Source organism: Engystomops pustulosus, chromosome 1 (genome assembly GCF_040894005.1).
Source record: "Engystomops pustulosus chromosome 1, aEngPut4.maternal, whole genome shotgun sequence".
Classification (NCBI taxonomy): Eukaryota; Metazoa; Chordata; class Amphibia; order Anura; family Leptodactylidae; genus Engystomops; species Engystomops pustulosus.
The window spans coordinates 45,542,309-45,565,653 of NC_092411.1; the positions used below are offsets into that span (position 1 = coordinate 45,542,309).

Here is a 23,345-nt window from a genome sequence, read left to right on the forward strand (position 1 = left end):
CCTTTACAGGTGAACATAAGCTGACCTTCTAAACTTTTAAATGCACATTTCCAACTCTTTAATGTTTCATTGCTTTTGCACAATTGTTGGCGTGAGTTTATCAAGAGCTGGCGCAATTGTTCGCCCAAATTAATTCTACGCCAGACCCTGCCCTAATGCATTGGCATAGGGCATCCCCAGCCCACTTTGCGCCCCTTCCACCCACTTCACATGAGCAGTAGCTTCACATGAAGGAGGGCTTCTAGGGGAAAAAAATAAAATGGTTCATGTGAAGCCACTGTTGTTCTGAGTGTAATCGCTGGAGAAATACACGGCCACATAATAATGAGTAGTAATTCCTGGACTTGTGGTCCTGACTTGAGAGAATTCTTGTAACTTTCAAGACAGACAGATAGCTTCTACCAAGAGTGATAATTCACCAAAGATCACTTTGATTTTAGAAGTATATAAAATAAAACTTATATTCTAGGTCTGTCCAATGAGGTTTTTTTCTGCCTTAGGACACTTCAGGGAGGCAAGAGGCACCCAGGGAGCTTCTACACTGGACGAGGGACCCGTGGGCCTTGATGGTGCTCACTAAAGAAAATCCATTCATACTGAGCAGAAATGGTGGGCGTTTATGATGCTTGGGATGACAAGTAGAGCGCTATACTATAGCCACTGTGGTAGTGGTGTTACAGTGTGAGCAGACGTGTCCAATCAGTAACGAAATGTCCTACAATTGAACTGTCATACAACTTGAATGACCTTCTTAATCCAGTCATTATAAGAATAATTTCATGGATGACAATGCATTAGTTCTTCTAAGTTGCATCATTACGGAAACAATGCTGAGCTCCGGCTATCTCAAATGGAGTGGCCTCCTTTCTATCCAGACCGGAATCCCATTGCAAACCTATGGCATCAGTTGAAGCACCATGTAGAGGTTTGTAACTTAAGAGCTGCCCTTCAAGAAAGGTGGGATGTCATGTCACAGCAGACAATTAGTCAACATATGAACCATATGAGATCCCGTTCTCAAAGAGAACGCTAGATAAAGCCAGCAGTTCATCACTGTAACAATAGGCTAGTGCTAGGAGCTGATTACTTTAGTAACCAGCTTCTAGTCCCTTTTTAACTGGTGACAGGTCCTCTTTAAGCTGTATTTGATTTTTTAATGGGGTTGTTGGTTTTGTTTCAATAAACGGTTTGTGATGAGAAATCAGCATTGGATGCTTCTACTTGAATGACGTACTTTCACGAATATTCCTGACTTTTTCTAAGTAGTATATTATTACGGCACATGAGTCCAGAAGCTTCATAAATAATGTTTCTTGTTGACGTATTCCATTAATTTAATACTCTCAGCACTCTCAGTTATATAAATATATATTTCTAAGTTACCATAATGGCTCTTACAGAACATGGTCATCTTGGACTTGGTGAAGGTGAATCTACCAGAGGACCCCTGAGCTAGGTGTCCCTCAGCCCCTGCATTGAGATTTGCAGATCATCTTTGTTATTTTAACACACAAATGTATTAAAGTCTCCTAGTCTTTGACTTGGACAGCCCCTTTAAGTAAACAGTTGCAAGAAACTTCTTAAGTCTGTTCACATTTTGTATATACAGCAGTCAGTTTTAGTGTCATCCAACTTTCTATATTTATGGAAACTGGATATACAACTGATCCCAGTATTTTCATACACTTTTAAGCCATTTAGACTGCCTGACATGAAACATTGCACAATATGTTCTTGCCACGTCTCTGTGTTTATCGGAGGAAGGATCCCCTTTATATAAAACAAATACAAGTAGTCCGAACACTGTTACTTCACTGTACCTTGATTCCATAGTCACTTTAGTTATAGTATGTATCTCATGTGGGTGCCCCTGAGCTGTATTCTTCCGGTTCTGTACATTGTGCAAATATCAGCTGGGTGGAGCAAGGCCTGGCTGGTAAACCCTCCACCAATTTGCAGTTCATGATCTATCTTACAGATAGGTATGAAATGTAGCCAACATCCTTGCCTGAAACAGGTTTTATAGAATTTATGGCTTTAACCACAACCAAAAGTTGCAGCACATCGGAATGAATCTCGCCATGGTCTGATCTGTTTAGACCAGGTCTGATTTAGCTGAGATTTCAGCTATAGTCTCTGCACATTTACTGGTGGAGACTAAAATAAATAGGCACATACGCGGAAAAGCCTCCAGACAGGCAAGGATGAGGCATTATAGATAGTACAGACGGTCCCCTACTTAAGAACACCCAATTTACAGACGACCTCTAGTTACAAACGGACCTCTGGATGTTGGTAATTTACTGTACTTTAGCCCTAGACTACACTAAACAGCTATAACAGTTATCAAAGGCATCTGTAATGAAGCTTTATTGTTAATACTGGTTCTTATGACAACCCAACATTTTTTAAATCCAATGGTCACAGAGACCAAAAAAATTTAGCTGGGGTTACAATTATAAAGTATACAGTTCCGACTTACATACAAATTCAACTTAAGAAAAAACCTACAAAACCTATCCTGTACGCAACCCCGGGACTGCCTGTGAATCTCCCCCAAAGTGTTTACAAAGTGTATATTGTGTATAGAATACGTAAATCGAACCCCTCCAAAAAACACTAAAAATACTTCCTATTATACCTAGAGCAAAGTAGTGGAAAGGTTGTGGGCAGCAATTAATTCTGCTTCCTTAAACTGTCAATTTTCTTTTATATATTATAAATCATTGCTATTGCTAGTGTGAGTTGTTGCTGTCTAACATGCAACATTCTTAAAAGTGACACTGGTTCCCCCCAGACACACCTACTTTGAAGTGTACCAGGTTCTTGCTGGTCTGTCTAAACACACAACAAATTCCCTCCACTAAAAACTGTTAGTGACTGGTCCCGCCCCCTTTCTCCCCGCTCCAATGCAGCCTCCTGCAGGAAATGCCTCTCAGCCAATCACTTAGTTTGGCAGAGTAGGAATTTCCTGTGTAAAACAGACCTGATCAGCTTCCCAGTCACAGGAGTTTAAGCACTTTCCAAGTTTTTACGCCAAAACATTTTAGAGCAAAACCATCTTTTTATGGAAAAAAACCCTTTTTCTGCACCTGGGGTTGGGCTTTGCCAGTGCACCCGTTTTTTTTTTGTATGTACCAGAAGAAGAAAACATGAACCAGAAGGTACAGATCCACACCCATCGTACCAAAATAACTAATTTGCATAAAGATGTAACAACATTTTCTTTTATGCTATGGAATACTGGGAATAAAGGAAATATGTATCTGGAATGATTGTAAAGTGCACTACATAATTATCCTTTAATTAAGGTGATGCAAGTGCTAATAGACTCGCATTAACGACAATGGCTTCTGAAATCATGACCATGCGTCATCATGGGGATTTATTACAATCAGTCACCAATTATGGAGCCAATTTTTTAAATATGGTGATGGAACAGGTTAATAGGAGCATGTATACAGAAAATATACATATATGGGTAAGTGCATACGTTGAGCCAGAGGTATTGCATTTGTTCTGCAGCTTATAATTACTTTTGTGAAGTAATAGAAGGAACGTAAATTAGTGGTAATGTTACATGCCAGGAGGTAAAGGCTGGAATCTAGTTATGGGAAGAAGGAAGATTGCTCCATTATCTTTGCATGTTTAGACACTTGCTGAATCTTTGCCAAACAAGAGTCATTCCAGGTAAATTGAGCACAGGCTCCAACACATAGACATTTCATGGAGCCATGTGATGTCATTGTACAGCAGAATAGGCAGCACCAATCGCATTATAATGGATGTCAAAATATGTATTTAGGCTAGGATAAAAGAAAAGGATAATTTATGCAACTTTCTGCCGTAAACCTAGTTCTAGCCTGCCCTTACCACAATACCTGTAAAATAGAAAATATGCAAATGCTGCAGATATTATCGCTAATAAAACCTATTAAATAATGAGTTCCCCTGAAAGAGAGCAAGCACAGGAAAAAAATCACATAACCATGTTCTGCAGCAGACGTAAAATTCGGTGGGGGACATTTATCTCGTACCATAGTTTTCTTCTTGCGGACAAGGCATGGATAGTCTCAATTCCCAGTTGGGAATCCGTTCCCTCTGGAATAGATATACTGGTTTGGCTTTAATTACACATCATGTCATTAGGCTTCCTGAAAGTCATGCTTGATGGTAAGGGGGCTGTCTTACAAGGAAGCAAAAGAGGCATAGTTTTCCTGGTCCCACCCTGGAAAATGTATTAGCATATTTCCCAGAATCCCATAGTGGAGCATTGATGGCTATTAGTCTCCACACGCCTACGATGGCAAAGTCTCTGTTAAGAGAACTCTTACTCCCTAACTCAATTCCCGATGCACAGACAGGCAGTTGCAACTTTTTGAGGGTTTATACATGAAATCTTTGGCAGGCAGGACCTGGTGTAGATTTCATTCTAGTGCACAAGTGCACCAGATTTATAGGAGACTGGAACCGCTTAGTAAATTCACTGGGGGTAATTTATCATTAGGCGGCTGCTTACGAAAGTTCTATGTCAGTGTCAGATTTATTAAAGTGTCTTTTGCCCTTGATAAATCTACTGGCAGTGTCTTATGCCATGAGGGTTGTTGGCAACAATCGCATAAAAAGTTGCAAAATACAATCAAAAGTTGCAGCACATAGACCATGGTAGGGACTGACGTCAATTTGCGGCAAAACCTGCGCCTAAATGGAAAGTCACATTCAATTTTATTGTGCAAACTAGTCTATGAAATAATGAACTTTGTGCCTGCAGGGTCTATGTCAGCATGACTTTGCACTGTCCTATGTTCATTTGGCACAATGAAAAGTCACAATACAACACTAAACATAGACGAGAAAAACCGTGATAAATCAGCCCCAGTGTGCTGTGTGTTAGCGCTGGGATTAATATAGAGCCTAACTTGTATTTGTGGGAAAACTCCTTTAAGAACTCTGACTACTTCCATGATTGTCCACAATATAGGAACCGCAAGTAAACAAGCCAGTGGAATTTACTGTGACCTGTAAAAAGGTGACAACTACAATCATGAATTGTTTTGTTATTGGCACTGGGTAAAAAAGTCCCTATTATTACAGACTCTTCAGGAATTTTTTTTATATTTTATTAGTTAAAATTTTATTGTTTACTACTACAATAAAAATAAATCAGAAACCGTTCTGGTCACCATTCTAAACTATAATAATAATCATTATTTATATAGCGCCATCATATTCTGTAGCGCTTTACAACTCATCGAAGAAATATACAAATATAATATTACATTACAGAGTACAAACAGTGATATGGAACAATAAGAGTGAGGGTCCTGCTCACAACAGCTTACAGTCCATGAGGATGAAGGAGGTGACACAAGAGCTTACAGTTTGAGGGTGAGGGGGTGACACAAGAGCTTACAATTTATGAGGGTGAGGGGGTGACACAAGAGCTTACAGTCTGTGCGGATGAGGGGGTGACACAAGAGCTTACAGTCTAAGAGGATGAGGGGGTTACACAAGAGCTTACAGTCTATGAGGATGAGGGGGTGACACAAGAGCTTACAGTTTATGAGGGTGAGGGGTGACACAAGAGCTTACAGTCTATGAGGATGAAGGGGGTGACCCAAGAGCTTACAGTCTATGAGGATGAGGTGGTGACACAAGAGCTTACAGTCTATGAGGATGAAGGGGGTGACCCAAGAGCTTACAGTCTATGAGGATGAGGGGGTGACACAAGAGCTTACAGTCTATGAGGATGAAGGGGGTGACCCAAGAGCTTACAGTCTATGAGGATTAGGAGGTGACACAAGAGCTTACAATCTATGAGGATGAGGGGGTGACACAAGAGCTTACGGTCTATGAGGATGAGGAGGTGACACAAGAGCTTACAGTCTATGAGGATGAGGAGGTGACACAAGAGCTTATGCAACACCCCTGCCAATGCATGGGCAGAGGAGTGGTTGCGAATAAGCCCCTTGTACCATTCAGTACATCTAGAGGTTATTATGCAGCGGTAGATTCTGCCTAGATAGGCAAGAGTTAATATTATTGCATACTGTTATTGTCCAATTACATGCTTCATTGTAAACTGGAGTGTGATTGGAGAGTGAACCACGAGACAAGATCTCTTTAGGCCCAGCTCCTGACTGAGGACCATCTCTCTCAGGATCCAGCTTCTGACAGAGGAGAATCTGTCAGAGCACATGCTCTTGCTACAGGCCTCCTGGGCCTCAGCTCTCACTATAGAGCTTACAGAGTGTCAGTGCACCACTAGTACATACACACAGAAGACCCAGGACAAAGCTGCAGCTTCCAGCAATGGACACAGCTACATCACAGCCTGAATCTGCAACCAGGCTGGTGACCTAAGTCCTGTGGTTCACTCTCCAAGATCACTCCCAGTAATCCGGCCATCTGTACGGAATCATTTGGCACGTTACCTGCTGGTGGTTCGAATAAAGAACTGTAAGTTATCAAGAGCTTACAGTCTATGAGGATGAGGGGGTAAAACAAGAGCTTACAGTCTATGAGGATGAGGGGGTAAAACAAGAGCTTACAGTCTATGAGGATGAGGAGGTGACACAAGAGCTTACAGTCTATGAGGATGAGGGGGTGACACAAGAGGTAAAAGAGCTTGTATAATGGTCCAGCCATTCTTTATAAGGGAGCAGAATAAAATAATTTAATAAATACAGGTTCTGCTGCGTGAGACTGCAGAGAAGCCTGGAGCTTGATATTTGGTGTTTACGATTATAAGAGATGGGAGGAGGACACAGAATGGGTAAGTGAAAAGAGAGTAGAAATATTATGCAGTTAGGGAGTGTGATTCTAAAGAAATGGGTGAAGCTTTGGAGGTTCAGTGTTAGGGAATTAAAGTAATTAATTTACAAATAGAGATGAGCGAACATACTCGTCCGAGCTTGATGCTCGATCGAGCATTAGTGTACTCGTAACTGCTCGTTGCTCGGACGAGTATTTCGCCCGCTCGAGAAAATGGCAGCTCCCGCCGTTTTGCTTTTTGGCGGCCAGAAACAGAGCCAATCACAAGCCAGGAGACTCTGCACTCCACCCAGCATGACGTGGTACCCTTACACGTAGATAGCAGTGGTTGGCTGGCCAGATCAGGTGACCCTGGGATAGACTAGCCGCTGCCCGCGCTGCTCGGATCATTCTCTGTCTGGATGCCGCTAGGGAGAGAGCGGCTGCTGGTCAGGGAAAGCGTTAGGGTGTTCTATTAGCTTACTGTTAGGCAGGAGTGGTTCTAAAAGAACCCAACAGCCCTTCTTAGGGCTACAATAACGTTATAATTTTTTTTTTTTTTTATTTGCAGCTAGTACCATATTGTGAGGAATTAGCAGGGGGACTTGCTACCGTTGTGTTTAGCTCTTAGTGACACACATATCCACCTCAAACACCAAAGTGGGAAAATTTATTAGGGGTTTGAGTAGAATTAGGCACAGTCTGCCAGTTTCTTTTTATTTTACGTTTATTGTTTTAATAACTCAGTGTCATCTCATCTTGCATAGTAGTGTGCTGTAATACTTGGCTAGAAAATAGCCATAGGAGAATACAAACGGCTTAATTACGCCTACAGTAGCGTTATATATATTTGTTTTCTGGTTGATCTGCTGGTGGCTGTAGTTGTTGCAGTGCATCTACTAGTAAATTGTGAGCAATTTGGAGTCAGACTTGCGACCACTGTGTTTTAGTGACGCACATATCCATCGCAAAGACCGAAGTGGGAAAATTTATTAGGGCCCGGGGTTGTATTTCAATTAGGCACAGTCTGCCATTTCCTTTTTTATTTTACGTTTATTTTTTTCATAACTCAGCGTCATCTCATCTGGCATAGTAGTGTGCTGTAATACTTGGCTAGAAAATAGCCATAGGAGAATACAAACGGCTTAATTACGCCTACAGTAGCGTTATATATATTTGATTTCTGGTTGATCTGCTGGTGGCTGTAGTTGTTGCAGTGCATCTACTAGTAAATTGTGAGCAATTTGGAGTCAGACTTGCGACCACTGTGTTTTAGTGACGCACATATCCATCGCAAAGACCGAAGTGGGAAAATTTATTAGGGCCCGGGGTTGTATTTCAATTAGGCACAGTCTGCCATTTCCTTTTTTATTTTACGTTTATTTTTTTCATAACTCAGCGTCATCTCATCTGGCATAGTAGTGTGCTGTAATACTTGGCTAGAAAATAGCCATAGGAGAATACAAACGGCTTAATTACGCCTACAGTAGCGTTATATATATTTGATTTCTGGTTGATCTGCTGGTGGCTGTAGTTGTTGCAGTGCATCTACTAGTAAATTGTGAGCAATTTGGAGTCAGACTTGCGACCACTGTGTTTTAGTGACGCACATATCCATCGCAAAGACCGAAGTGGGAAAATTTATTAGGGCCCGGGGTTGTATTTCAATTAGGCACAGTCTGCCATTTCCTTTTTTATTTTACGTTTATTTTTTTCATAACTCAGCGTCATCTCATCTGGCATAGTAGTGTGCTGTAATACTTGGCTAGAAAATAGCCATAGGAGAATACAAACGGCTTAATTACGCCTACAGTAGCGTTATATATATTTGATTTCTGGTTGATCTGCTGGTGGCTGTAGTTGTTGCAGTGCATCTACTAGTAAATTGTGAGCAATTTGGAGTCAGACTTGCGACCACTGTGTTTTAGTGACGCACATATCCATCGCAAAGACCGAAGTGGGAAAATTTATTAGGGCCCGGGGTTGTATTTCAATTAGGCACAGTCTGCCATTTCCTTTTTTATTTTACGTTTATTTTTTTCATAACTCAGCGTCATCTCATCTGGCATAGCAGTGTGCTTTCATACTTGGCTATAAAATAGCCATAGCAATAGGATAGCATCGTTTGGTTTTAAAAACTAAAAAACACAAAAAAAAACAAAACAAAAAAAAAAAAGTTAAAAAAAAATTCAAGTTATAACTCTCATTTTCAAAATGTTTAACCCGAGGGCTAGGGGTAGAGGACGAGGGCGGGGACGTGGGCGTCCAACTACTGCAGGGGTCAGAGGCTGTGGTCCTGGGCGGGGTGAGACACCACCTGCTTATGAGGGAGCAGGGGAACGCCGCAGAGCTACACTCCCTAGGTTCATGTCTGAAGTTACTGGGAATCGTGGTAGAGCACTGTTGAGGCCAGAACAGTGCGAACAGGTGATGTCGTGGATTGCCGACAATGCTTCGAGCAATTTGTCCACCAGTCAGTCTTCCACGCAGTCCACCCATGTCACCGAAAACGGCACTCCTCCAGCTCCTGCACCTCAGCCTCCTCCCCCCCAGTCTGCCCCCTCCCAGCAAAATTTGCCATTTGAACCGGCATACTCTGAGGAACTGTTTTCTGGACCATTCCCACAGTCACAAACCACTTGTCCGGTTGCTGATGAGCAATTTTCCGATGCCCAGGTTTTCCACCAGTCGCAGTCTGTGGGTGATAATGACCTTGTTGACGTACTGGAAGAAGTGTGTAAAGAGGTGTCCGACGATGAGGAGACACGGTTGTCAGACAGTGGGGAAGTTGTTGTCAGGGCAGGAAGTCCGAGGGGGGAGCAGACTGAGGGATCGGAGGATGATGAGGTGACAGACCCAAGCTGGGTTGAGAGGCCGGGTGAACACAGTGCTTCTGAGACGGAGGAGAGTCCTCGACCAGAACAGGTTGGAAGAGGCAGTGGTGGGGCCAGACGGAGAGGCAGGGCCAGAGCTGGTGCATCAGCGCCAAATGTGTCAACTAGTGAAGCTCCCGTGGCAAGGGCTCCTGCGGCGAGGGCTAGATTTTCAGAAGTCTGGAGGTTCTTTAAGGAAACACCGGATGACCGACGGACTGTGGTGTGCCACATTTGCCAAACCAGGATCAGCAGGGGTTCCACCACTACTAGCTTAACTACCACCAGTATGCGCAGGCATATGAATGCTAAACACCCCACTCAGTGGCAACAAGCGCGTTCACCTCCGGCCGTGCACACCACTGCTCCTTCCCCTGTGTCAGCTGATAGTCAGCCTCCTGCCCAGGACCCTGCCACAAAAACCCCATCGTCGCCTCCACGATCCTCCACAGCATCCACCAGCGTTCAGCTCTCCATACCCCAGACGCTGGAGCGGAAACGCAAATATAGTGCAACCCACCCGCACGCCCAAGCCCTTAATGTGCACATCTCCAGATTGCTAAGCCGCCCCTCGGTATTCGGTCCCCAGCCGCCACTACTTTTCCCGATGTGCCGTCCCAGCCCTGCAACAGCACGTGTCAGACAACATAATCCGTGCCCTGACCAACGCCGTTTCTGACAAGGTCCACCTGACCACGGACACGTGGACGAGTGCTGCCGGGCAGGGCCACTATATATCTCTGACGGCACATTGGGTTAACTTGGTGGAGGCTGGGACCGAGTGTGACCCTGCGGCTGGTCATATACTGCCGACGCCGAGGATTGCGGGGCCTACCTCGGTCCAGGTGTTTGAGGCCTACTATGCCTCCTCCTCCTCCCACCCCTCCTCCACCTCCTCCTCCGAACGACCATCCGTGGGCATGGCGCCATCAGTCGGTAGCTCTAGGCACAGCAGCAGTGCCGTCGCTAAGCGACAGCAGGCGGTGCTCAAACTGCTGAGCCTAGGCGATAAAAGGCACACCGCCCAAGAACTATTACAGGGCATCACGGCGCAGACTGATCTGTGGCTGGCACCGCTGAACCTGAAGCCAGGCATGGTTGTGTGTGACAACGGCCGTAACCTGGTGGCGGCTCTGCAACTCGGCAGACTGACACATGTGCCATGCCTGGCCCATGTGTTAAATCTGATAGTTCAGCGTTTCCTCAAGACATACCCCAATCTGTCTGATTTGCTCACGAAGGTGCGCCGCATCTGTGCGCATTTCAGGAAGTCCAGCACAGATGCTGCCACTCTCAGGGCAGCGCAGCGCCGCCTCCAACTGCCCGCTCACCGACTGTTGTGCGACGTGCCCACGAGGTGGAATTCAACACTGACCATGTTATCCAGAGTTTACCAGCAGCGCCGAGCGATTGTAGACTGCCAGATGTCAACTTCCACCAGAACTGGTAGTCAGGTCAGTCAGCTTCCTCAAGTCTACAATGAGGAGTGGACGTGGATGTCTGATATCTGTCAGGTGCTGAGTAACTTTGAGGAGTCAACACAGATGGTCAGTGGCGATGCCGCCATCATCAGCCTCACCATCCCGCTGCTTGGCCTGTTGAAAAACTCTCTGGTCAGCATGAAGTCGGAAGCTTTGCGCTCCTCACAAGAGACGGGGGAAGAAGATTCCCTTGTTGATAGCCAAAGCACCCTTAGGTCTGTTTCTCAGCGCATATCGGAGGAGGTGGAGGTGGAGGAGGATGAGGAGGAAGAGGAGGAGAATGTTGGCGAGACACAAGAGGGGACCATTGTTGAGTCCTTCACTGTTGAGCGTGTATGGGCAGAAGAAGAGGAATTGGAGGAGTTGGAGGGGGAGGAAATGGACAGTCAGGCCAGTGAGGGGAGCGAATTCTTACGCGTTGGTACTCTGGCGCATATGGCAGATTTCATGCTAGGCTGCCTATCCCGTGACCCTCGCGTTCAAAGAATTTATTCCAGCACCGATTACTGGGTGTTCACTCTCCTGGACCCACGGTACAAGCAAAATCTTTCCACTCTCATCCCTGGAGAGGAAAGGAGTGTGAGAATGCATAAATACCAGCAGGCCCTGGTGCACAAGCTGAAACAGTATTTCCCTTCTGACAGCGCTAGCGGCAGAGTGCGTAGTTCTGCGGGACAAGTAGCGAGGGAGAGTAGGCGAGCAGGCAGCTTGTCCAGCACTGGCAAGGGTACGCTTTACAAGGCTTTTGCCAGCTTTATGTCACCCCAGCAAGACACTGTCACCTGTCCCCAGTCTCGGCAGAGTAGGGCTGATCTTTACAGAAAGATGGTGAGGGAGTACGTAGCTGACCATACCATCGTCCTAAATGATCACACAGCTCCCTACAACTACTGGGTTTCAAAGCTGGACATGTGGCACGAACTGGCGCTGTACGCCTTGGAGGTTCTTGCCTGCCCTGCCGCTAGCGTCTTGTCCGAGCGGGTTTTCAGTGCAGCTGGTGGCATCATCACCGATAAGCGTACACGCCTGTCGACTGACAGCGCTGACAGGCTGACGCTTATCAAGATGAATAAAGCCTGGATTTCTCCTAATTTCCAATCTCCAGCAGGTGAAGGAAGCTCAACCTGAATAATTTATCCACTCCTCCTCCTCCTCATTTTCCTCCTTCTCCTGCTCTTTGTACAGTAAAGCAGAGGAAACTGGCTATTTTTTGACAGGGCCCACTGGCTCTACCTATAGTACTTTATGCATTTAATTTTTCTGGAGGGCCACCGACCCGGTCCTCTGTTTTAAACAATTTTTGGGAGTGCCACATACAGGCACTCAATCTATTCAATTTTTCTGGAGCTCCACCTACCTGCTCCTCTGGTTTGAAAAATTTTTTGGACTGCCACATACAGGCACTCAATCTATTCCATTTTTCTGGAGGGCCACCTACCTGCTCCTCTGGTTTGAAAACTTTTTTGGACTGCCACATACAGGCACTCAATCTATTCAATTTTTCTGGAGGGCCACCTACCTGCTCCTCTGGTTTAAAAACTTTTTTGGACTGCCACATACAGGCACTCAATCTATTCCATTTTTCTGGAGGGCCACCTACCTGCTCCTCTGGTTTAAAAACTTTTTTGGACTGCCACATACAGGCACTCAATCTATTCAATTTTTCTGGAGGGCCACCTACCTGCTCCTCTGGTTTAAAAACTTTTTTGGACTGCCACATACATGCACTCAATCTATTCCATTTTTCTGGAGGGCCACCTACCTGCTCCTCTGGTTTAAAAACTTTTTTGGACTGCCACATACAGGCACTCAATCTATTCCATTTTTCTGGAGGGCCACCTACCTGCTCCTCTGGTTTAAAAACTTTTTTGGACTGCCACATACAGGCACTCAATCTATTCAATTTTTCTGGAGGGCCACCTACCTGCTCCTCTGGTTTAAAAACTTTTTTGGACTGCCACATACAGGCACTCAATCTATTCCATTTTTCTGGAGGGCCACCTACCTGCTCCTCTGGTTTAAAAACTTTTTTGGACTGCCACATACAGGCACTCAATCTATTCCATTTTTCTGGAGGGCCACCTACCTGCTCCTCTGGTTTAAAAACTTTTTTGGACTGCCACATACAGGCACTCAATCTATTCCATTTTTCTGGAGGGCCACCTACCTGCTCCTCTGGTTTAAAAACTTTTTTGGACTGCCACATACAGGCACTATACAAATTGAATTGTCTCCATAGCAGCCTCCACACGTTGTCTCCATTGCTACCTCCAAAAGTCGTCCATATAGCTGCCTCCATACATCGTCCCTTTATCAAACGAGGTTTGTCAGGCCGAAATTTGGGTTGTTTTCATGGATTCCACATCAAAGTTGTTAACTTTGTCGCCACCCTGCTGTGTTATCCACAAAATACACTGGCAAACTTTTACCATTTACGGATATTATTTCAGCGATTCTTGCGCATCTGTTTACATTCCCCTCACCCGCCATATCCTAAACTTATAAGAACGCTACTACACTTGATCTTATACAAAAGGTTCTTAGAAGTGCTGTTTGGGGAGTAGCCTAGAGACAGGGGCTTGGATTGGCGAAAGCTCGCCTGGCAGCGGAGCGGCAGCTCCATGCCAAGAACCAACTAACATAGTTTTAACTGCAGCACCTTTAATCTACTACTAGTTCACTGCCTCCATACATGCCCGCCTTATCAAACGTGCTGTGTCAGGCAGAATTTTGGGTTGTTTTCATGGCTTCCACAACAAACTTGTTAACTTTGTCGCCACCCTGCTGTGTAATCCACAAAATATACTGGCAAACTTTTACCATTTACGGATATTATTTCAGCGCTTCTTGCGCATCTGTTTACATCCCCCTCACCCGCCATATCCCAAACTTATAAGAACGCTACTACACTTAACTTGGTGCAGGCTGGGACCGAGTCTGACCCTGGGGCTGGTCATATACTGCCGACGCAGAGGATTGCGGGGCCTACCTCGGTCCAGGTCTCAAAGGCCTACTATACCTCCAAATCCTCCCACCCCTCCTCCACCTCCTCCTCCTCCGAATTACCATCCGTGGGCATGGCGCCATCAGTCGGTAGCTCTAGGCACAGCAGCAGTGCCGTCGCTAAGCGACAGCAGGCGGTGCTCAAACTGCTGAGCCTAGGTGATAAAAGGCACACCGCCCAAGAGCTATTGCAGGGCATTCCACATCAAACTTGTTAACTTTGTCGCCACCCTGCTGTGTAAGCCACAAAATATACTGGAAAACTTTTTTCATTTACGGATATTATTTCAGCGCTTCTTGCACAGATGTTTCCATTCCCCTCACCCGCCATATCCCAAACTTATAAGAACGCTACTACACTTGATCTTATCCGAAAGGTTCTTAGAAGTGCTGTTTGGGGAGTAGCCTAGAGACAGGGGCTTGGATTGGCGAAAGCTCGCCTGGCAGCGGAGCGCCAGCTCCATGCCAAGAAACAACTAACATAGTTTTAACTGCAGCACCTTTAATCTACTACTAGTTCACTGCCTCCATACATCGTCCCCTTATCAAACGAGCTGTGTCAGGCAGAATTTGGGATTGTTTTCATGGCTTCCATGTTAACTTTGTCGCCACCCTGCTGTGTAATCCACAAAATATACTGGCAAACTTTTATCATGTACCGATATTATTTGAGCGCTTCTTGCTCACCTCCTTTGGTTCCTCTCTGCTACCCATTGGTTTGAAGCCTGAGTCCATTTAGGGTATGTCGCCATGCCACTCTCTAGCCTTCCGCTGCTGCCGCTGCCTCTGCATGCCGTCCCCTATAGTGTCAGGGTCAATTATTGGATGTTTTAGATGCTATCTAGCTTCATTCTGTCACTCTGTCATGGCCATGCTGTTGCCCATAATTTTGGCATAATGGTGCATTTAAGCAGCCTCAGAGGCATCCATGCATGCTGCCCCTGCTGTTTCCTGTCCATTTCCGTGGTGTTTCCATCCTTTTCTGAGGTTCCCAGGTGTTTGGCCAAGCTTCCCTGTGCAGAGCCTTGGTCCCCTTGAAAAATGCTCGAGTCTCCCATTGACTTCAATGGGGCTCGTTACTCGAAACGAGCACTCGAGCATCGGGAAAAGTTCGTCTCGAATAACGAGTACCCGAGCATTTTAGTGCTCGCTCATCTCTATTTACAAAGTATAGAAATTGCAAAAAAAAATAAAAAATAGAGGAGATATACCTATATTGCCATTTATCTTAGAAAATGACCTGTGTCAAATTATTTTAGATTTACATCAACCTAAAGTTAGGCAGAAACATGTAATAACTGGCAGTGAAGAAACCTTTCAGAAAACACCCAAACTCTTCCCTAAAATACAAGAGATACGTTGGATGGGAATACCAAAAATCCAAAATGTCTGAGCCCTCGTTCCCACTACATCCATGTGTAATGGTCTTTAGACCCCATATTCATTAGACCCTCCTCCAGCTTTACCGAAAGTGAAGAGTTTGGCTGATATTTAGTAATTGTATATGGCTACCTTTACGGTTCATGGCCACAGCAGAGAGAAATGGCCCACAACACATGCCCAAACTAAATACAATATTGTTAACAGATCAATGCCGAAAAACCGTTATTATAATAGACAGTGCGGTGAACCGTTTTTCACATATCACTCATGAATAGTTTTTGAGGACCGAGGTAATGAAAAACTGAAGAAAAGAACCGTTTTTATGGCCGAAAATGGGCTTAGTTAGATTGTTGGTAGTTCCTTCCAATTTAAAATACATAATCAAAAGGACACTTGTGTAATAATGGAGAGGGCTGCCCGGTTATAATTATATGGCATTTCTATCCTGATTTATTGTTCATAACTTATTCTGTGTATAAAGTACAAAGCCCCTGGAGGGAATGTGTTCATCCACTTTGGTCATTAGAGTAAAAACACTGTCTAAAATACCTTGCCCCTCATTTACCAAGGCTTTTAGAAAAATGTATTTTACACTTTATCGACTCTTCCGACTAGAAAGGGGCATGGTCTTTGGAAAAGGGGGTGTGGTTGCGCGGAAAATAGTCACATTAAGGCAAACATTTAGACCAACTAATAGAGTGGGACCTCACAGTCTTACACTACGCAGGAATTTGTCATCACAGTGATAAAGACTATTGTAGGATAACTCTGTGGACCCAGTGATACATTACATTTATGTGATTATTCTGAATCTTATATAATGTTCTGAGCTATGATGCCTCCTGTCAGTAAGTCTTGTGACCTGACGTAGAATATGAAGCCCACACTATTCCAGTGAATGGGAACTTTTGTTAAGACTACAACAATGATCCATTACTGAGTTGCTGTCCTCTTTTTACTGCCTATTCTGCATTAATGTCAATGGACTGCATTCACTATTGATATCATGAGGAAACCCACTGACAACCAGGAGAAGAAAGCGTTGGCAAGGTCCTTTCTCCAGATAAGAAAATAATCTAATATCTTAGTCGATGACCTGAATAACACACCACCTAACTGCTCAGAGGAGATGTAGTAGGATAAAACTAAGAATATGCATGTGGGAAAGGGTCAGAATTTTAATAATTCATCCCCAAAGACATTGGCTGGTTAAAGGCAGCCTGTTCTGTCTCAACTAGTCACTCATCCGTGAAATTTGTGACATTGTAGATATATCAGAATATGATTTACACATATTCATTATTTATTGCTTTGTTGCGGTGATGGCGTTCGCCACACAAATATACTATTTAAAGGTACACTGTCACCGGCTTTTACACCACTGAACTCGGTTGGGTATAAAATGTATTTTCAAGGATTTGCTTTGTAATGTTATATCTCACCTTTTTACCTATAAAAAACCATTTTTATCTGACTCCACTTGGGCTCTATAGCACCATAATTCTGGGGTCATTGGAAAGATGAGAATCTCATCTTTCAAACTGTATTAGAGTTGTGGTTCTGTGTGCTACAGAATAGGAAATACAGGAAGCTAAAGACATAGGCAGGAATTTGATCTTTATCTGCAGCTCACATTCCCAACCATGTCTTTAACAGCCCAAATATCTCCCCCTCCAGCCTCTGAAGGTGACTAATCACCGTCAAATATAAGACTTTTCTCGACTCATTTGCATATGACTTTGGAGGAGCTTTTGGTAACATTTATCAGAAAATCAGACAATTATCCCTTTAAAACTTCATTTTTATAGATTAAACATTTTCCTTGTACAGAGTAACAAATCCCCAGCCACAGACTTTTGTTTAACCACTTGACGTTTTTTACTTCTCTTCTTCCAAGAGCCATGACTTTTTTATGTTTACGGGGCTCTATGAGGCTTGTGGTGCGTCAAATTGTACTTTTTAGTGGCTTTTTTTGATATTGCGTGCAAGGTACCTTAACATGATTATGATTATTTATTTTTGTCTGTGTTCTAGGAAAAGGGGCGAATTTGAACCTTTAGGCTTCATTTATTTTATTAACTTTTTTTTTAAACGATTATTTTAGGCTCCCTTTGGTGTTTGAACCGTAGGGGGTCTGATTGCTCATAAGATATACTGCAATACAACTCATTGGGGGTCATTTACTAAGTGCCCGATTCGCGTTTTCCCGACGTGTTACCCAAATATTTCCGATTTGCGGCGATTTCTCCTGAATTGCCCCGGGATTTTGGCGCACGCGATTGGATTTGGTATTAGTATTTAACCTTATTCATTAGTATTGATTTTATTCAGCCCACAAATGAAACACAGTTAGGCCTCATGCACACGGCCATGTGCAGAGGCAAGCCACTAGCAATGGGTAGATGTGACGTTTGGGTTTGGCCGTGCAACTTGGACATATTGCCAGACTGATCGCTATGATTGCCCAGGGAGACAATGGCAAATTGACGTCCCAAGCTACTAGCCATGGCTCTGATTGGCCAGGGGGACAATGGCAGATTAATGCCCCTAGCTACTAGCCGGGGATCACCCCTCATCAATCATAGCCATTGCTAGTTGCTAGGGTTGTAATTTGCTGAATTTGCTGTTCTGCCGCCAATCCGTAAATATTTCCGGCTCACGTGGCCAAACTCTAACCCAAAGCAAACATTGGGTACGTTTGTCTTTATTAGCTAAAAAAAACTGTGGCTAGCTCACAGCACCATAGCCTTCCATTTGGCACTACATGCACCGTGCCTCACCAGCTAGTGAATGTGCTGACTGCCTACGTCAAAAATCAGGTCCTTCCCCTGCTTGTGTTGCCTGACCCCCCCCCCCCCCACAAAAAAATAATAAGTTATCAAAATTGATATTATTATAAAAATTTGTTCAAAAATTGGTTGTTCAAGACATGAATCTGAAAGTTGAACTGATGGGTTTCTTTTTCTTCACAGGTGTTTTATTCCCAATGTTTATGCAGGTCTCTTTACAGCGGTCCTTGTGCCATTAGTTTGCATTGTGGTGGTATTGGTAGTTTTCATCCACGCATATCAGGTGACACAGCAATGGAAGGCATATGACGATGTCTTTAGAGGAAGACCCAATGCCACAGGTACAATAAGGAATGAGTGTTTCGAACTTTATTCACTTTGGGAGTTTTGGGTGCGGTATAGAAATGTGGTATAATACTCATCAATGTTTTAGCTAATGTATTCATCACACCCCTTTAAGAACCCCCAGACCCATAAGCCTACAGATGGGTTCAAGTGAGTGGCCACCTATCTAAAGTACCTGGCAGCGGCCTTACTCTTCTTTCAATGTTGAAAACACTTGTGCCCTCAGTTTAACCAAGCATTTGGCTGACAGCTGCGGGAGATTTATGAGCACATTTAGTGAGATCTCTATGGCACAGAGAGTCATCCTTGTAGTACTGCCAGTCATACATGATGAGATATCTGTCTACAAACTCTTAGAGGATGTAGGAACCGGGAGACTCAAGTGACGGTTGCCGTAGGGGCGGGCTGGGAATTTTACTAGTCTAATCCTGGTCACTTCTCAGCAGGTCAGTATATTGTGTTGATGTAATATATAACATCCAGACCACACTGGGGTTTTTTACTGCATATTTACTGAGCTCTCACTAAACTAAAACATCTTAAGAATGAAAGTCAGACAGCTGAAGCACCTAATAATATACACAACCTCATCTTTCTCCAGGGCCTACATTCTACTGTTTCAAAACAAAATGAACCTGAAAACCCCTTCAGTGAAAATAAGTTTTCCTGGAATCTCAGGTTTATCGCTATGGTGTTTCTTAGAAACCATATTTGTGTGTTGTTTCTGCCCCAAGGTGTTGGGCGTGAAAGATACTACTTTGTCCTTTACCCATAAATGAAGTCACATACTGCAAACTGATCCAACTGTTTTATGGTATAGCTATTTCCACATGCAAAGCCCCTATATTTGAGGAATGGGTGATCTAATTACGTAATTTCTTCTAATTTATTTATACGATACCAATATGTTCTGTTCAGTGTGGGAAATAACCCACAGGTAAAATGATAAAGCTAGCCAAGTACTGAGACAAAAAAAAAGTTTCACACCCATAAAAGTTTATAATCTACATAATAACAATAATCATTGGGAATACCGCCTTTAAACAGGACCCTGTGCCCCCCACTTGTAATAGTGTGTACTATTGTTCTCTTTAGTCTCTATAAGACTTGACAGTTCAATTTCAGTAGAGCAGTAATGATCATGTGTAATAGTGAGCACTGACACCCCCAGAGGGGACCAGATACAGGAAAATGGACAGGGCAGTAATTCCTAATTCTGAAACCACCAATCTTGCCCTTCCTGCTTACTCCGCAGCACCCTAGGCGGTCGTTAGTAACTGGTGGACTATCCCTTCCTATGCCAAAGTGCAAAATACAAAGTCAAAGACAAAACATAACAACAGATGAGAATGCCCGTAAGACCCGGATCACGACAGAGAGAAAACAGAGGAAATACAAAAACGGTAGAGTAGTCTGAGCAAGAGCCGATGATCAGGAAAACAATGATCAGAGTAATGAGCAAGGCAAGGAGCTAGCTAGGAGGAACTCTATAGTCAGCAACCTAGGAGGGGTGGGCAGGACTCTTATATGATCTCAGAGTCCTGGCCTCAATAGTAATTGGGCCAGTACTAGGTGATCCAGTCTGCACTTGGGAGCAGGTGAGTCGCGTGAGGAGTTAACTATCTATGAACCAGAGCTAATGCTGCAGGAGAGAGACAGGTGTGGTTTCTAAACAATCCAAACAGCAAAGCCAGCTAAACCCGTGTTCACACTGCGATAGTTCAGAAAGATATGTACAATCATCGGCCTCCTCAGCCGCATACCACGGACAGAGGATGACGCCGACAGAGGTGTTACACCCAGTGATAATTTCTGTATGATGGTTGTTTTGGACCCTACCTTTAATGAAGTGACATAACAGACAAGCATTGTTCCCAGACAAGCAATGGTATATAAATGAGCTAAGTCCAGCATTTATTACTTATACCGCCCCAAGTAATGTAATGTTTTTGTTTTTTTTTGCAGAGATCCCCCTGATCTTGTATCTTTTTGCTCTTATTTCGCTGACATGCCTCTGGGGAGGATTACATGTGGCCTACAGACACCTCTGGATGTTAGTTCTCTTCATCATTTTTGATAGTTTACAGGTAAGACTTTTGGTATGTTAATAATTCTACAAATGATTGCTGAATCCATGGCATATGAATGCTCAGCCCACAGAATCTCTGTACTGTGCTATGGAGGTGCGTGCGATAACATAAGCTCACGTACACCCAGTCAAAATATATGCTAATATATGCTTATTAGGGCACATTTACTTACTCTATACACCGAAAGTGCATTGTCCAACTCCAATGCACTGTGCCGTGATTCACTAAGATCGTGCGCCAGATATCCTGCATGTGTCACGTCCCCGCTCATGTCCAACCTTCTTCTTCCGGGTGCATGTAAGTGCATTGTCTTGCAACACAATTTGAAAGATAAATCCCACGCTCAGTATGTATCAGCCTGATCGTCCTACGGCACGCCCCCCGATTTGTGCCACATGGAAGCCAGCTGCGCTGCGCGTGCGACACAATCCCAGCGTAGACACCTGTTAAATACCTGTCCAAGCCGTGCAATCCCTGAAAACTGTGAACTGTCCAACAAAAGTGCGGTCTGCAACCCTTAGTAAATGAGCCCCATTATATCCATTTAGTCTACTTTATACACCTTGATGTTGATGAGAGGTGTCTAGTTTTGTATGCAATGAGGTCCCCAAGTGGTGGCTGTAGGCAGACAGAATTTTATTATTATTCTATGGCTCTGAAAAAGGACAAAGAGCTTGGCGCCTTTATACCTGAAAACCAGAGCTGTGATGTGAGATGTGTGTGCATCTCACCTTTACTTCCTACACATGAAATCTCCTTATAAGTAATCTGTAAAATAAATCTAAATTGTATATTGATAGAAGTTATTCCAGTGCTTACAGTGCTTACACTGCTGGAGTGAACAGTGTTTCAGAAAGCAGTTCTGAAGTCCATGCAAAGCAGACAGATAAGGAGAGGAGGCTAAAGCTTAACTCTTTACACACCTGAAGAATATTTCACTTGATACTTCAGCTCTTTATGGAGATAAGTCTATCAAGTGAATGTCTGTAAGGAGTTAAGTAACTAGAAACTTTATAGTCTTCTCCTTATCTATATCCTCTCTCTGTATATGTATGAGAAGGTAAGTTTTAAGACACACTGCTTAGTGCAGGACGAAAGGGAGAAAAAAAAAACTATTTATTGTATACTATTATCACCTGCACTTAATTTATAAAATAAAGAAAAATGTTTTTTAAATGGATATTTGCAATTTAATATTATAAGGTTCACATTATCCGAGAAAATATAAATATCATGTGTATGAACACAACTGAGATGGAAGGAAGCCAGAACATCAAGTCTAGCCTGCTGTACATGAGTATGACTGGCCTAATGGGATTATAATTATTATACAATACTATGACGTCTCCACCGCACCCTGTGTCCAACTGCAGTATATTATAAGTTTCAAAACCATATATTTCTTTCACACAAGTGAACTTGACATTTTTCTGTGAGATGTTATCTGTTAAAGCGTTTTCTTTTTTAATAACCTATGGTATATCCATATAGCAGGTAGATGAAGCTTCTCCATAGCAGTGACAGAGTCTGACACTGTGGTGTATGAGGTTGTGCTTGCAGAGCAACTCACAGTCACATTTCTTTGCTTTACAATGCTCTTACAAGATAAATTGACATGGATTTGTATTAAATTATATATACTATTGCAAGAAGTATCACAGTGGCAATGTCTCCATATATAGCCTGATGTAGTGTGTATATAGCTATGTTGTCCTAACAGCAGATTGTGTGCCAGAGTGGAAAGTACCTGTAAGTATACACTGATCCTGCAACACCTCCCCTAGTGACAAACACAGTTTCAGGGGAATTCTTTGTAAGATGTTATGGCCTATTGTGACATATCTGAATGCAGACAATACATTATTATTATTACTCAGAAAAGTACCAGAGAGAAATGCTTAGCTTCCGTGTACAGTGTATAGTGAATGTTATAAAGATCCAGACGCAGAAAAACTACAAGTAATCAGAATAGAAGCGGAAAACTGTGAACTCATCAGTTGCTCTGAACATCTCACCACTTCTAACTGAAGCGACACATCATTCCCCCTTAGTGCCCTTCATCCCCCCATCTTATATTGTTCCTCCAGCTCCCCTTATATTAAAGCCTCCTCTTATTTTGCCATCTCAGCAGCTCCCCCTCTTATTTTGCCCCCCAAACACCCCCCCCCTTTTGTTTTGGCACCCCAGCAGCTCCCCCTCTTATTTTGCCACTCCCCCTCTTATTTTGCCCCCTGCAGCAGCTTCCCCTTATTTTGCCCCCCGCAGCAGCTCCTCCTCTTGCTTTGCTGCTCCCCCTCTTATTTTGCCCCCCCAGCAGCTTCCCCTCTTATCCTCCTACCCAGAAGCTCCCCCTCTGCTAGACACAGCAGACACACAGTTATAGTGCAGTAATCAGCTCTGTTGGTGTCGGATGCAGAGTTGATGTCGGGGCGCACACCTCCCAACAGGCAGGACAACGGGATACAGCCCAAAATTAGGACTGTCCTGCTGTATCCGGGATGGGATCCGTTGGGAGGTTTTATACTGCACTAGTTTACATAGAAATACACCTGGTGGCATAGGTGATTGGCGGCATAAGTAACAGGCATGGTAAATGCTGAAGGAGTTGTAATGATGAGGGTTCATGTT

At 43.8% G+C, this 23,345-nt stretch overlaps 1 protein-coding gene across 6 annotated transcripts in view; it reads left to right on the plus strand.

Annotated features, from left to right (window-relative positions):
* ADGRV1 (adhesion G protein-coupled receptor V1) overlaps positions 1–23,345 on the plus strand; it is a 270,179-nt gene that overhangs the window by 242,212 nt on the left and 4,622 nt on the right. For all 6 annotated transcript variants that reach the window (XM_072139515.1, XM_072139520.1, XM_072139525.1 and 3 more), the window contains 2 exons: positions 18,466–18,623; positions 20,593–20,714. In XM_072139515.1, the coding sequence (XP_071995616.1) occupies positions 18,466–18,623; positions 20,593–20,714 (280 nt within the window). The remainder of the gene's footprint in view (positions 1–18,465; positions 18,624–20,592; positions 20,715–23,345) is intronic.